Below are 16,333 nucleotides of genomic sequence, written 5' to 3'. Positions count from 1 at the left end.
TGTGGCTCCCTGTGGTTTTTTTTCTGTCTGAAACGGGTCCAAATGGCTCTTTGAGTGTTTAAGGTTACCGACTCCTGTCCTAGAGGAATGGGATCACAACTGGACAATTGGTATTTAAATTTATCAAAACTGTACAGTTAAATAAATAAATAAATAACCAACCAACCTGTTTTTTTTCAGTCTTTAACTGCCCAGTTTGGGTGAGTCTGTGTCTATGATGTCCTCAGATTCCTGTTCTTGGATGATGGGAGTGGAACCTGATGTCATCTTCAGCTGTTGTAGCTCATCCACGTCAGCATTTGACGTACCGTGCATCCTGAGATGCTTTTCTGCTCGGCACGGTTGCAAAGAGTTATCAGATGAACTTACTATATTCTTCCTGTCAGCTCAGCCCAGTCTTGTCGTTCTCCTCTGATTTCTGTTTCAGTTTGCATACAAGATCTTATCCTGTGCATGCAGCATGATCTTGTTTGTTTGTATGTTTGTTTGTTTGTATTCCACACTATTCTGTATAAACTCTAGAGAATGCTGTGTGTGAAATTCTTTAAGATTTCTGAAATATTCAAACTAGTGTTTATGGCACCAACAACTATGCCACAGTTAAAGTAACAGACTTTTTCTTCATTCTGATATTTGGGGTGAAAATGAACTGAAGCTGCACACATGAATGGCTGGTTAGATCCTTCACAATACTGTGTATTTGACGCTTGTGTTATTAATTGTTTTAGGAACTCACTTTAGTTAAGTTAACAGACCCATGTAGGAGACTCTGGAGACTTTATTTCAACTAATTTAGTAAATAAATTAGATTTATATAAGACGTTGTGGGTTGATGGTTGAATTGCTTGAATTTGGCATCATAATTGGATTAATGTCAAATGGAAAAGCAGAGCTGTAATCGCTAGCCAGAACCGGAACAAGCACACATCACAGCTACAATAGCCCAATTGGGGAAAAAAGGCAAATCAAATTGACAATAAAGGAGAGAGAGAGAGAGAGAGAGAGAGAGAGAGAGAGAGAGAGAGAGAGACTGATCAGGGGCATTAAAGTGACAGTCGGTGTTTTAGATTCCAATCAGGAATCCAGCAAGTACTAGTAAAGCGATCAACATTCAACAAAAACAAAGACATTTCTCACGGCCATTTTTAAGCAAAGATTATGCCATAACCGAGAGCTTCTGTCTCAAGCTTCAAAGGTCTTGTTCAGACGATGAGAAATACACTAGACGCATGGGGGAACAAAAAAGGAGCAGCTTTTCTGGGTGGATGAAGTAGGCTTCTCCATGCTCTGAAATAAAACAGATCTATTCAATCTGACAGCTAATGCGATTATACAGATAAACATACGTGCAGCAGTGACAGATCTGTAAGAGCTGTGTTTTGTAACATAAAATCAACAAAGCATTGTATAAATCTTTGTCATTTTTTTTTCTTGTCTTTCAATAGCATGTGTTTTTGGGGAGGAGGACGGGGCAGTTCAAGCAGCACTACACTAGATAGACCACTTGTAATATCTATTTTGCTGACAAGTTATGTACTGAATATAAAATGGGGCTGTATTTGCATTTTAATAAACCATTTTCCTGCAAAGAATTGCGGACGACAAACCACTTCCCAGCAAACACTTGAGTTTATTAAAGAGAATTTTCGGTTATATAAAAATGGACTTAGAAACCATTAAGCACACCGAGCATAGTGTTGATATCTACTTTTCTTTTCTGCTATCACACATACACACAGGGATTTTCTTCAGGTGTTCGAATGTACTGCTTTACGCGATTCAAGACAGAGTTACACAATCACCTTCATTAAAAGAAAGGTCAAGGCATGGAACATGATGCCGTATACAGATATCATAAGAATTTTACTAGCAGTAAGATGCAGAGACATATAAAGAAAGCTAAAGCGGTTGGCAGTGCAAAAAATACGCAAAAAGTCGCTAGTTTTTAAAAACGTAGTCTAATACAAATAATAATAATAAAAAAAAAGTAATTACGTTTTGTACATTACTTCATAAGACAGTAGTCAGAGTATTTACAGAAGTGAGAAAGTATGTGCTTGCACTCTACATTTTATAGTATTGTTGGCACTGACACATACATTGGCACCGGTGGTTCAGGAGTGAGACCCTGTCGCAGTGTAGTTGGACATCTCCCTTCGGATGGTGCTAAACGGAGACAGCTCCAACTCGGTGGTACATTCGTGCTCGTTATCGTCACTGCCCACCGCTGAGGAGGCCGCCGCACCACACATATTTGTGCAACAGCAACAGCACTCTAGGAAAGCATGACCAAACGGTGGGCACAGGCAAAGCAGCAGGACAGGTGTTATCGCAGTGCGCAGGAAAAGTAAGAGCTGACCAAGTGTGCGCAGTACACCCACGATATCCAGGTGTTCTATGTAGGCCGCAACCATGTTTGCGACGTTGTCGGGCACCGCGCAGGCAGCATACAGCACAGCAAGTGCCACAACAACACAGTTCATGCGGCTCTCTAGGCGCATCTGCTTCTTGTTGGCTCGTGGGCATCCGCGCTCGGCCTGGCGCATGCGACGTGCTGTGGCTAACGAGCTGCCGATGGTAAACAGAGCAGGCAGGCAGAAATAGCACCCAAAGCACCACCAGAGCCTAGCACTCTCATACGCCAGGCCCAGTGTATAAAGAGTCTCAGGCAATGAGGTGGAGATGCGTTCCAGGCACCGCTCTGCTTTCTCTGTGTCGGATTCCTTCACCAGCTGCCGGATCAGGAGTTCGGGGAGTGCCAAGAGCAATGCGCCAACCCAGATCACAGCTAGCTTAGCAGCAGCAGATGCACAGGTCTCAATTGTTTCATAGTACATCTGAACATTGGTGGCGGCACGGAATCGATCGATGCACAGGGCACAAATGGTGAAGGTGGTCACACCCAGTGAGGCAATCTGAAAAACACAAACAAACACACCGAGTCTTAAAGACATTACCAATTAACTGATCAAGTCTATATTTATTTGTAACATAAGTATATGCATGATGTAACATCCTGTAACAGTCTGGGCATGATATGTACCTGACTCATGTTCAAATGTATTTAACATAAAACTGTCATCAATAAATTGGTCTTGATTTACTCAAAAAAATTAATAAATCAGCTGTTTCCAGCTGCTAAAGTCATTAATTGCAGAAGAGCTTAAGAATAAGAGCTTTAGAAGAATTAATCAAGTACAAACCAAGTACAGTAACTCGATCAGCAGACATGTAGAAAAGAATTTCTAAAAAATTTAACAACATGGAATAAAATGCCCCTATACACAAAGCTCCATAAAGACATGGTGTGTTAATGTTGGACTGGAAGAACTCGAGTGTCCTGCACTGAGCCCAGATTCTGACTCAACCCCACTGAACACCTTTGGGATGAAATGGAACACCGACTGAACTCCAGACCTAATAACACTTATCAGATATCAGTGTCTGATCTCACTAACACACCAAAATATAGGGAAAAGCCTTCCCAGAAGAGTGGAGGTTAACATCAGCTAGCTCACATGAGCGTTATAGTCACATGCTTTTCGGCTATATAGCGCACGACACATTAAGAAGGAAAAAAGAAAAGATGTGTGACGTTATTTTGGTTTTTGTTATATTTGTTTTTTAAACAGGGGCATGTAGAATTATTATATCCTCTGTATATGTGCAATATGGCCAGTGTCTTTTTATTTGTCGTATACAGTCGATAAACGTTTTGTTACAACATGGCACTTATATTGGACCTCGTTGTTTTCATTTGCCTTGAAATTCCTGTGTGCGACTGATGGAACAAAGTTTCTAAATGTTCTGATTTTAGTCATAGTCACATAAGAAACAGGGTGAAATGCCACTCAACAGCAAAGGCCAGGATTGAGCATTTACATTAAAGCATGCTGGCATTTTCAAAACCTGTTCTCTGCTGAGGCACCAGAATTGTCTTCAGGCTTAATCATGTTTGACAGAGGTGAAGAAAGCCTTGCTACATACTACCCTAGCTGGTATATAATAAAATAAAATAAAATACAGGATAAACAGGTGCATTAACATTCAACAACAGTCGGAAAACTTTTGGAAAATCTGCATATTGCTTTTTGTCTTAAAAGTCCATGCCAAACTGGAAGCATCACGGCTTCACCTTCATCCTGACCAAAATCACAAAACGTCCACAAGCCATTAATCATAATAACATCCATTACCATCCAGCAATGGCAGGCTATTAATTAATTTGTTTAGACTGCTGCTCCATTAGCACTCACTCTACCTGTTGTTTTCTGTAAGGCAATATTCAATGAGTGCAATGTTTATCACTTAAAAGAGGACAGCTGAGTTTTGACAACATTACAATATTAAGTATTTACACATGGTGGTCTATAAACTGAATAAATCACCAACTTCAGTCCCTAGGCTCCAATTTTCTGTCGTTTGATGTGGTTCATTTAACTTTAGGAAAGCATGCTCTGCATGTTTTGTATATGGGACCTGTTTAAAGATGCCCTGCAACACGTATTTCATTACTTTTGTGGTAATGTCTGAAGTTTACCATGGACTCTGTAACATTTTTGTGTGGAAAAAATACCTTGGTTAACTTGTTTCAAGCCATTCTAGTATGGTATAGAAAGCCTGCAGGAAGACTCAGCTCGATTTGCGGCAGTTCTCATGAATATTCAAATGAGCTATGCTGCTTGGCTCCGATTGGCTAACCGCTAGGATATGAGAGCATGACTATTCATTCACCCAGCACAATAAGTAACCTAGGCTAGAGGAAATTTGTTTACAATCACCTTGAATTGCGGCAGAATGCCCGTTGACGTTCACAAGCCCGTTGACGTTCAGCCATCCTTGCTGTATAGGAAACTCACTGAGCTACACGAATTCTGGGGGCGCGGTCTCAAGTGGGAGAGCTCATGAATAGTAATGAGCTCAATCACTCTGACGTCAGACTGACCAGTCTTTTTCCAACTGACCTGATTTCTCCCCTTATTTCTTTTTAAGTGGCTAGAACTGACCGGGGAGGTAGCAGTTCGTTTTCACATTCACGACACAAACACATATGGACCTAACACATATCAAAAAATACAAGTAAAAACGGTTTTGTGTGGAAGGGCACCTTTAAAACTGACCTGTGAGTGTATTCTCTGTGACCCTGTTCATACCTGGTATTAACACCTGTCTCAAACAATCCAATCACAAGAAGACAGCTGGAACACAAAGGCCTAGGTGTTTACACTTGGCATTTTGAATGCATGTATAATGACCACTTGTGAGTGGATCTTATACATTTGCGCTGCAAGAAGGGTGTCACACGTGTTTACTGGCAACCTTCAGTTGCATTTGATTCTCAGAAGTAATGTACCACAAATCATGTAACTATAAGTTCTGTATCGAACGTTTCAATCACGTGTCTGCTAATGAATGGTAAAAATGAAGAGGACATGAGACAAAATCAGAAACTACAAAAACTTTAGTCTCTGCCCTCACGGCATCAGTATTATTAATTATCCAAGCGGTGGAGAACTCTAGTGGTTAAAATGATTTCCAACACACTGGACCCCTATTCATTTACACCCTCACTTATGATCAATTCACCAGAACAAAGTAATACTGGGATGAGTTTTGTGATTTCTATGTGCATTTGGTTTGTTTACAATTTCCTGTTCTATTTCTGACACATCCCTTAGTATGAAACCAAACTGAATCAATTAATATGCAAACCAAAACTATCAATCACTTGTACAGACACGAGCTGAATCCTTTCCAAAGCAACCTTAGTCTGCTCTTTCTGAGTCTCAATCAATGGCTCAGTGCCAACAGTGCATGGTACACTGGGCCATTCACGTTTCCCAGCAGCAGATGATATACCACCGTGTGCTACTGGCTTCCATTATGGTCCATTAAACTCCTGATTAAGGGCTTTTAGTTCAATGACAGCAGCAGTTATTAATCTGCCTTTAGTGGCTTTCATACAGGGTTCTTGGGGGAATGGAGGGGCAGTTTGGTGTAGGTGTGTGTGGTAATAACTCTTTCCTCTGCTGATGAATAGGATTACATTGAGGGAGTGCAGGACAGCATGGGGAGTGGGCTATAGACAAAAGCCATAATGGGTACGGTGTTTTATGTGAAACAGTCCAACACATAAATTCTCCTGAAGTATGGGCTCCAATTTGGAAGCCAACACTGAGTATGATGTATAGACCAATGGGAATAAATCTTTAGCTTGAAACATTCTGAGTCAAGACAGCAAAAAAGTGACAAAGTGCCATCATTCGCTACCACTCTGAACATGATGACATTTATATACAGTCAACTGAGCGATTAAACTCTAATGTTAAACAAAGGAGCATAGAATTATGATGGCCAAATGGATAAATAATGGAAAAATCTATGGATAAAATTATGGAAAGATTGAATATGTGACGGGGACAAAATGGATATTTCTACCTGTTCACCAATTCAAGTATAGATGTTTAACTTCTAAAACTACATAGAAAAAAAACTTATTTCCCAATTATTGTTATTAAAACAATCAGGTTATGAGCACTCCTTTGTCTGTTGAGTTCAATTCCATTGCTGTTTTTTCCATAAAAAGTGTGTGTGTGTGTGTGTGTGTGTGTGTGTGTGTTAGGTCTATACATTTCATCATAAAAACACCAGGATTATGTGAAATCACCATATCTATACCAATTGAATCTAGCAAGTACAGATAAAAAAGCAGTTTGGTCAGCTACTAGACGTGAAGTGAACATTCGTACTTCGAATGTGGAATGTTTACATGCCTGGGCTTGATCTGTAAAACTGTCAAACTGACATTGTGCCTGGCTCACATCAGCGTTTCTGTCAGCTCCTGCAGGGGCAATAACCTAAAGCTCATTTTTAATCATATTATAAATTTACTCTATTTATAAGCACTAATAACTATTCAATTGTATACACTATAAGGGGATATCATTTTGTTGTGAGTGGCGGTGAGGTGGGGTGGGGGGTGGGGGTGGCATCCATAAATCTGTACATTTGTAGAGAATAAGAGTAACACTTGGACTAAACATACTGGATTATGTTGAACGTATAGCATTTTGTGAGATATGTGTGACAAACTATGCAAAAAATTGTGTAGATCATTAAATACCGTGTCATTCAACGTACCCTCATGTATCAGCATTAAAAAGAAATAACTTACGAAGGAGAACTCGCGTGGGTAAATCTCTGTGGGAGATGTCTCGCATATTCTCTGTTTTTGTGTGAAATCAACTGTGTTAACAACAGATTTGTTGGTCTCTACACTGGGCGATACATTTCAAGATTCGGAATCACTTACAAAATGACACTAAAGACCAAATCTCCGGCAGATACCTGAATCCTGAGTCTGACTTGCATCGTGTTTAACAGTGTTTTAGCACTGTGACACGTCTGCATGTGTACAGTAGCACATACAACATGAATACTACATACAGTCAGGCTCATTATTATATTAACAATGTATAAGTTAAGAGAAAGCCTCAACAGAATAAATGCAGAGGGTTTACTGTATGATGTAAATCAGTGATAAGCCTCAAAACAGAAGGACCAGACTGGAGTTTACCAACAACATATAACAAAGCATGCACAGTTCTGGACTAGCATCCTATGGACAGATGACACAAAGAACAACTTGTAGCAGAACGGTGGGAAGAGAAGAGAATAGAGAAGTGACAGAACTGCTCACACCGACACACTACCTCATCTTACAGCATGGCTCCCTTGCATTTATTAATAATGTGACTGCAGACAAAAAAAGAGTGTATACAGCTACATTATCTGCTCACTTTCAGCCAAATGCATTAAAACCTATTAGATGGTGCTTTGTAAATTGGACAATGACATTTGGAAATGGATGGCAACCCTCTGAAAGCAACCCAAGACTTTTTTTTTAGCCAAAGAAGCAGAATGATCTCAGGGTTGCCATCACTTATCAGGGAAAAACTAACTAGATGATGTCTTTTCCATATTAAATGACATGAATCAGAATAAAAAAAATATATATATAGTGTAATTATTATTAAAAGTATAATTTATTCTTAAAACTCCTTCAAGTGGCACCACAAACTAAACTTTTGCACAATTACAAAATACTATATTTTCTATCTAAAGAAAAAAACATAAATAATTAAATAATGCAGACAAAGTGGTCATGAGGGACACTGTTACTCAGATATATTGGTGAGAAACAGTGTTGATCGTTGATTGGTCATTTGAAACAGTCGTGATCAGTGAATTTTGGGAAACAGTTATTGTTTTGTTAATTAGTTTACTGGTTGATGTGAAACAGTGGTGATTAGTGAGAGGTTTTGGGGGAAAAGTGATGATAACTGATTGGCTGTTGAAAGCAAAGTTAAACGCTAATGTGATGATTAACGTCTGCTCAAAATTTGTCACTAGGCTATTTTTTTTTTTAATTAAAGCCACTAAAGTCTATACGTTGGCAACATAATTCTAGAGGCCAAGTCAATCACCTGTACAGATGGATGTAGTTATAACCTTGCAAAGCATCACTGAAGAAAAAGAAGCCCAGTCTGGTGATGGGGATGTAGTAGCCTAGTGGTTAAGGTGTTGGGCTACCAATCGGAAGGTTGTGAGTTTGATTCCTACGTGCACCAAGCTGCTACTGCTGGGCCCCTGAGCAAGGCCCCTTAACCCTCAATTACTCAGTTGTATAAAAATGAGATAAAATGTAAGTCGCTCTGGATAAAGGCATCTGCTAAATGCTGTAAATGTGATGACTATATGCTCCACACATTATGCAGCATTTACTTGGGTATATCCTGGATATAAATACTTTAAAGAAAAGCTGAAACTAATATTCAATAGTTAAATTTAACTTATGCTGTGGTAGACAGCTAAAATACGTTCAAATATTTCAGGATATTTAAATACCATTAGCTGTTTCAGCATTTTTTTTTGCAAGCTTTCACTGGCTGAATTAAACAAGGCACTGGGATGTTCCACACGTACGTGGAAGCTGACAAATACAGTAGGCAGTGTTTACTGACGAAGCACCTAAACTTATACGCCTTAGTGGGAAATAATGAATTCTTATGCACATAGTTCTTGTAACATTCGCAGTTTAAACAAACTCAATTTTCACTGGCATGAAATGTATTTGTGCAAGATAAAAATGGCTTACTACAGCTTTAGCCGTCTTCGTGAGGAATTGTTTATTGTGCTGACGTGAGCGTAGAGTTGGGAAATATGATGATATACTGATAGCACGATCAATTACACCACAGCACATTTTTATGCTTTTTACGTTTTTTACGTAATTTTACGTTATTAACAGCGGAAGTAGCTGTTTTTTGTTAATAGTTAGTACTTAAACATTTACACTGTACAATTTTAAAATTGTGTTCACACACAAAGCCTCGGGATATATAAACTCCCCATTAACATTTCTTGTTTTGTTCTACCGCAACAAATATAGTAGAAGAACAGGGTTTTATGTTCTGGATTTGAATAAAGTATTGGATGTCCCCTGAATGATTTGAAATATATATCTAAAAAAAATCTGCTTAAGTATTCACCATCTTAGTGGGATTTGTCCTTTTGCAGCAATTAAAGATTTATGTTATCTTGAATATGTCTCTAAGATCTTTGCACATTATGATTTTGCCATTTTCTTCCATTCTGCAATGTAGATTTCTCTCAACTCACCCAAATAAGATTTGACAATGTACTGTAGGTAGAAAGCAATTTTCTGGTCATGCCACATATTTTCTATTGGATTTAAGCCTGGGTTTAGATTTGCCCATTTTTGGTTAGCCCAAGTCATTCATTTGTAGATTTTGCCTTGTTCTTAGGCTCATTGTTCCGTTGGTATATGTTTTTCACCCTAAATGCAGATAACACTCAGCTTGGACTGAGTTCTCCTTAACAAAATTTGCTTAAATCTGGCTTCATCGATGTCGACTGGAATGGCAAGCAGTTTTCCAGCATCTCCTGCTGAAAGCAACACGTGTGCTGGACCACAGGAGCGGTGTTACATGGATGTTAGGCCGTATTCAGGTTGCACCAAACATAATACTTTGGCTTTAGATCAAATGGCTCAGTGTTAGTCTGATTACACTATAAGATATTTTTCAAATGGTTTTCTCTGAAGTGGTTTGCTCCTGGACTCTCCCCTATAGAGGCCAGATCTGTGAAGAGCTGATGATATTATTGAAGTCTGCTCAGCTTCTCCTATTTCAGCTCTGTAACTACTTTATTGTTGTATCTGGCTGCCTGAACACTTCTCCTGACAATTGCCCTTCCTGCCCGAGCATTCGTTCTGACCTGATCTTCGTAGGTCCTGGGCTGCACCATATATTTTTGTCACCACTTTCTTTTTTTTCCTCATAAATTCATTTCAAAGCTGCACGGGTCAGTTTCTTACACTTCATGACAGCAGGATCTGCCATTTTAGAAGACCCAAAAGTCAGAGATATTTACTGTGCATGCAGATAACTGGACCACAGGTGGACGCTGTACCTTTTGAAAATGTAAATACCAGTTCTAGTTTGAAGTGCAAAATAATATATATTTTTATACATTTCTAATGACTTCTAAATAATTTATTTAATATTGATTTATTACTTCAAATGGGCTTTTTACACCTGGTCACTTCATGTGTTTTCTGTGATCCGATAGCTATCCGATGGTAAAAAGACCAGGTCTAAATGCCCTCTGAAACGTTTTCAAGACGGATATAAATCCGATGGTTCGAACCACTTCAGGAGGTAGTCTGGGACGCATTTCAGATGGAACTGGACAGGTGTAAATGAATGTGTTTGTTCAAGCCACATACGTCAGCGATATACTCCTCCCAAACGGAAGTACGTCACTCACAAGTGATCTTTCACCCAGGTGTCTCGTCGGGTCTTAAAATGCGCTGCTGCTGCCAGCAAAAATGCAGCAAACAGTAAATGCTGTTTTTTGTAGCATAACCGTCGTAACGAGTTTTTTCGTCTTCTTTTTGATTGCATTCTGAAAACCGCATACACCAAAGCGTGTTCCATTTCAGTTACCCCAGAAATGAGGTAAAATATATTAGCATTTTGGGCGGGAGTAGAAAGATGGGATCGATATCCGATTCGCCGAGACGCATTTATGTGGCCTAATGTAAATGGAACAGTTTTAACAAATCAGATAGCTATCGGATCAGAGAAAACACATGAAGTGACCAGGTGTAAAAAGGCCCAAAATGTCCAGAAAAGCATCTTATTCTGATAATACATCATTTTGAGATTGCACATAGATGTATATAGGTGTGTACATGAACACATATTGCCAGTGCTTGTTTTTGTAGGTACTGTATTAAAAATTTTCTACAGATTATTAAATGCAACATTACTTGCTGCCAGATAGTTTTGCCAGCAGTCTATCTAGATATACAGTACATTGTGAGATGTCTTCTAATATGATCACACAGGATATTTATCACCTTTCCCTTTGTGTATTTCTTCCTTTAGTGCTTAGTCCAACATTCAGGCTACAGAGAGGTCAGCTCTCTAAACACACCTTTCTGCTCTCAGATAAATGACCATGTGCTGTTTCTCACTATATATCTGTAGATGGCATTAAGTTAGTTGTCCCCTGAAAGAATGTAATAACTCTTTTTAACATGAGCGTTTTCACAAACTTAAAGCTGAAGGCAAACATATAAACGTGTACAAACGTATGTCATTTTCGGCATTATAAAACTAAGTAATGTAAACCTCAGTTGACTAGTTTCAAATCATAAATTTTATACAGACTATGCTGGTGATTTTAAATTTCTTATTTATATCAAATACACACAAACATATTTAATCAATGTTTTGTGAAACCCAGTCAAATCAAATTAATTAATATGTTAAAAAAATGTTAAATATGTAAAAAAAAAAGAATGTCACTGTATAAAAGGAGAACGCACCTAAAATTTTCCACTAAATCTTCCTGAACTTTTTATTTGAGCCATTACTAAGTGACATATAAGTACCTTATCTAGACGCATAGACATTTGGGCGAGCCTATTTTGTAGTTTTGGAGTTTATTGGCTATCAATAGCATAAAATCTTTTTTTTTTTGGCATAAAATCGAGATCACTTGTCATGAATTTACATAAAATTCTGCATTGTACTTTAGCGGTGGGGGAAGGAATCAATTTGAAAATGACAAATAAATAATTATGTTCATTATAAAGCTCTATGCTGTTACCTCTTCTCACCCAGAGAAGACCATCCGCAGCCTGAAGCATGGTGGTGGTAGCACGGTAAACAGAGGGTCATATAATAACAGTAAAAAATAAGGGCAAGATGGAAGAAGCAAAATGTAGAACAAATTCCAGAAGAAAACCTGTTCCAGTCTACAAGAGGCTTGAAACTGAGGCAGATTTTTACCTTCAAACAGCACAATGGCCACCAATATGCTATTAGACTTTACAATCAGAGCTGCTCCCAGTGAATCAGTCACCATAACACACACTGTTATTACTGTTTAACTGTAATAATAAACAATAACAAAGTATTTTAAACAACACATACAATAACAGAAATTTTGAAAAACGTGCAATATGTCTGTTAGCGTAACAACTACTCGTGGTCTCTTTTTTTCTTCTCTATATTTATACATTTTGTTGTGTATATACTCTATATTATATTATGTCTCTATTCTTTTATATATTTGAATGTCTTTGTCTTGCCTTGATTCCCAATGACGCCTGAGATTGGCACAGGCTCCCCGTGACCCGAGGTAGTTCGGATAAGCGGTAGAAGATGAATGAATGAATGAATGAATGAATGTCTTTGCTGTTGTAACAGAAGAATTTCCCCATTGTGGGACGAATACAGGTTTATCTTATTTTATCTCATCTTATCTTAATATAATGAGGAAAAGCTAATTAGGGGATACTAACCCTCTGCTAAAACTAGACTTTACTGGTTGTATGCCAAAATCCTAACAGATTCATGCAACTCAAATTTTGTAGAGTCTGGGTATATGTCTGCATGAGAACATGTGCAGATTCTAGACACAGATGCTTGTTTTCCTGTGAATCATTCTGCAATTGTAGTGCTTTAATTGATCGAGTATCTGATAAACACATTTATTTTAATCATCAGGACTCCACTGCCCACTCTGCAGACCATTTACCATCGTAGAGTCCATAGTAGAGCTGCATCCATCCTTAAAGACCCCACCCACCCCCAACATGGACTGTTCACACTCCTACCCTCAGGACGGAGGTACAGTAGTATAAAGTGCAGGACAACCAGACTAAAGAACTCCTTCTTCCCCTCAGCTATAAACAGCCACCCACCTCAGTCAACAGTCAGTCCAACTGTTCACCTCATTTGAACACTGTAATTCATATTGCTGTTATTACCACCACCATTATATACCGCTAATATTATTCATGTAGCCCCATCTTAATTTTGCACATTATTGTCATTGCTGCTTTTGTTATACTATTTGCACTTTCTTGAAATATATAATGTACAGTGGGTAGGTACAGTCATGGCATTCTTGTGGAGGGCAAAGTAAGAATTTCATTGCACAGGGAAATCTGCTTTCCTCACTGGGTATATGACAATAAACGCCTTGAATCTTGAATCTTTGAATCTTTATGCTTAGAAAATCCAATAATGGTAAAAGAGAATAAAATTACACAGTAAATAAAGGGTTGACAAATTATTATATATATATATATATATATATATATATATATATATATATATATATATATATATATATATATATATATATATATATATATAAATATAATGAGCCTTTAGTGTTTTCCCAGCTCAGTCCTGGGTGTTCTCATTTTGCACTGCACATTTAAGTGATTTTCCTGTTCTTGTGTATGCATTTTAAAATGACGAGGGTTATTAACAAACCAATAAGTATCAGGATCAGCAGAAAACATGTAACTCGGCAACATAGACATACATATAAAAGATAATAGTACTATAGTTTTACCAGATCAATTACCTCAATGTAGGGGATAACCTTACAGGTGAAGTGGCCCAGTAGATAGGTTTTAGTCAGCTCATGGAACACCACAAGCGGCATGCAGAGCAACAACACTGCCAGATCCCACACAGCCAGGTTGGCTAAAAGGGCGTTGGAGATGCTCCTCATGTAATAGTTATGGCACACAATGCACATCACTGCAACATTTCCAATGATCCCTATCACAAAAATGAGTGCAGAGAAACATGTGATGGCATAGGCTGTGTATGTTTCGCTCGTGACCGGATAGAATGGGTTGGGGAAATACTCATTTTCCTCGTCTTCAGGGTATGGCGGGGTCATGGGTGTTGCATCCCATGGGTTATCTGGGGCCATGCGCCGGGTGTAAAACTCCACATGTTTGGTTATATCAAAAGGGAAGTCTGTGGAGGCGAGGGCCAAAGGCTTGGGCATCGGTTCCCACCAGGTTAAAGGTGAAGTGAGAGCATTTTCAGACTTCTTAGTACCTCCATTTGCCCTCTTTACTTCCCATGACAGTTTCTTAAGGCGGTCCTTTGCACCTCTTCTGTGCCTGTGGTTTCTCTCATTTTCGCTAAACTTTCTCCATATCTTGTACTGATTGTAGACCACCTTTTCAGCATGGGTGCTCCTGTCCATCTTGTGTGACAGAAAGTAACATCCAGACTTTATATTTTTGCATCTTCGCCCGAAACGTGTAGCATTACCACTCTTCGGTATCAACTGCATCCTGACATCCTGCGAGGACGTCCGGTGAGGTGGACCTGTGGCTTGTCTCCTCACATACCTCATGGCACCGGATGCCTTGTTGTGTACATCGTCCCCGTCTGCCAGAGCCACAAGGGTTACAAGCAAAAATATAGTTTTTATAAAACAAACCTGCATCGTCAGTGTCACTTTCAGGTGCTGATGATTTCTAAATCAACACGTTACATTGTGCAACTGAACTGGAAACCATCTTCAGTCCACTCAACATTTTTTTTTTTTTAAATAAGCTGATTTTATGGACCACCAACAAACAACCTGTCAAAATTTCCACGCACGAGCTTCTCCTTCATATAAACAGATGCATTATGCATCATGGACCATTAAACAGATCAATCCATGCACCTGAGCACCTTGTTGAGCATTAAATTCCTTCTCCAGACACATTGTTGCCGTCACACAATGAGCGTCCACAGCAGAGGAGAGCGACATGTAGTGTATCAGTGCATCCTGCTGGTCTCGGGCGCGCCCACCTGGATCCTGTAGACTGGGGAAAAACAGGCAGTTCACAGCCACTGCGTTGCCTTCAGCGCGAAAAAACACACAAAATGGACACTTGCAAAGCTTTAAAGGGTGCAGTGCTTGCAGAGCAATCCGACTGCATGTACAGAAAGGTGAAACCCGCCGATAAAATCTAAGCTCCACACTTCCGCGGTTAACTAACCCCGAACCGCCATATAGCACAGCCACCAAGCCCAGACCACGCCCCCGCGTCACCACCGCGCGCAGACAGCCACGCCTACTCCATGTATAACTATAAATGACTCGATGTACTATACACTCCTTTAATACTGTCTCTGGACTTGAATATATACAATTAAAGTTTAAAATTAATTTAAAAAAGATTAAAGACCATCACACACATGCGCTTGTTGAACATACATCAAATCAAATTTATTTATTTTTTTATTTTTATTTTTTTTGTCACATACACATACATACAGACATGCAGTGAAATGCTTTTTGCATCTCTCCGGTATTCAAACATAAGGAATGCAATTAGGGATAAAAAATGTAACCAAAATTCCAGATATAAATCACATTTGCACTTATAATAATCTAAATAATAATTTTTTAACCAGCCTTTGTGAAGGCCATTAGAGTTCTTCTACTAAAACCTGGTAAACTTTATATTTGTGAAGCTTGCTTTGAGTACATAGGCACTGTTAACGGTTTAACAAGCTAATTCTACACATAGCAGGTGGAAGCTAAGAGATTCAGAATTATGGTATAATAAAAAGTACATTTTTCTAACAACTATATTAGATTTGTCACATATTTTAGTTAGTATGGTTGCAAAGGCAACTATTTAATCCTGTACTACAATTACACAGCACATATTCTGAGGTTTCTGGGTCTGTGTGCATCCAGATTTCAACATAACCAGCAGTGTCTGTATTCTCTTTAACTAATGTTAAAGTGTGTACAATCTTAAATCTGCAAAATTCTAAAGTACAATAAAAATAAATAAATAAATAACAGCAACCAATTAAATTCATATGAGCAGTTAAATAAGTTAATAAACAGTGTGATTTTTCTCTGAATATACTTAAACGGTTATAAATGAGGTATTTCTAGCAGTACTGTAAGCCTA

At 38.7% G+C, this 16,333-nt stretch overlaps 1 protein-coding gene across 1 annotated transcript; it reads right to left on the bottom strand.

The window, feature by feature from the left end:
* Nucleotides 1-1,610: 1,610 nt before the first annotated feature.
* gpr37b (G protein-coupled receptor 37b) lies at nucleotides 1,611-15,438 on the bottom strand. Its single transcript, XM_060890053.1, has 2 exons — nucleotides 13,975-15,438; nucleotides 1,611-2,915 (listed from the first exon to the last, which is right to left on the bottom strand). Exons 1-2 carry the CDS (start codon nucleotides 14,857-14,859, stop codon nucleotides 2,115-2,117), a joined length of 1,686 nt encoding a protein of 561 aa, XP_060746036.1. The 5' UTR covers nucleotides 14,860-15,438; the 3' UTR covers nucleotides 1,611-2,114.
* Nucleotides 15,439-16,333: the final 895 nt, after the last annotated feature.

The sequence above is a fragment of the Tachysurus vachellii genome, chromosome 16 (genome assembly GCF_030014155.1).
Source record: "Tachysurus vachellii isolate PV-2020 chromosome 16, HZAU_Pvac_v1, whole genome shotgun sequence".
In the NCBI taxonomy this organism is placed as follows: Eukaryota; Metazoa; Chordata; class Actinopteri; order Siluriformes; family Bagridae; genus Tachysurus; species Tachysurus vachellii.
Note: the sequence above shows the minus strand (reverse complement) of the source record. Positions and strands in the feature narration are given on the sequence as shown.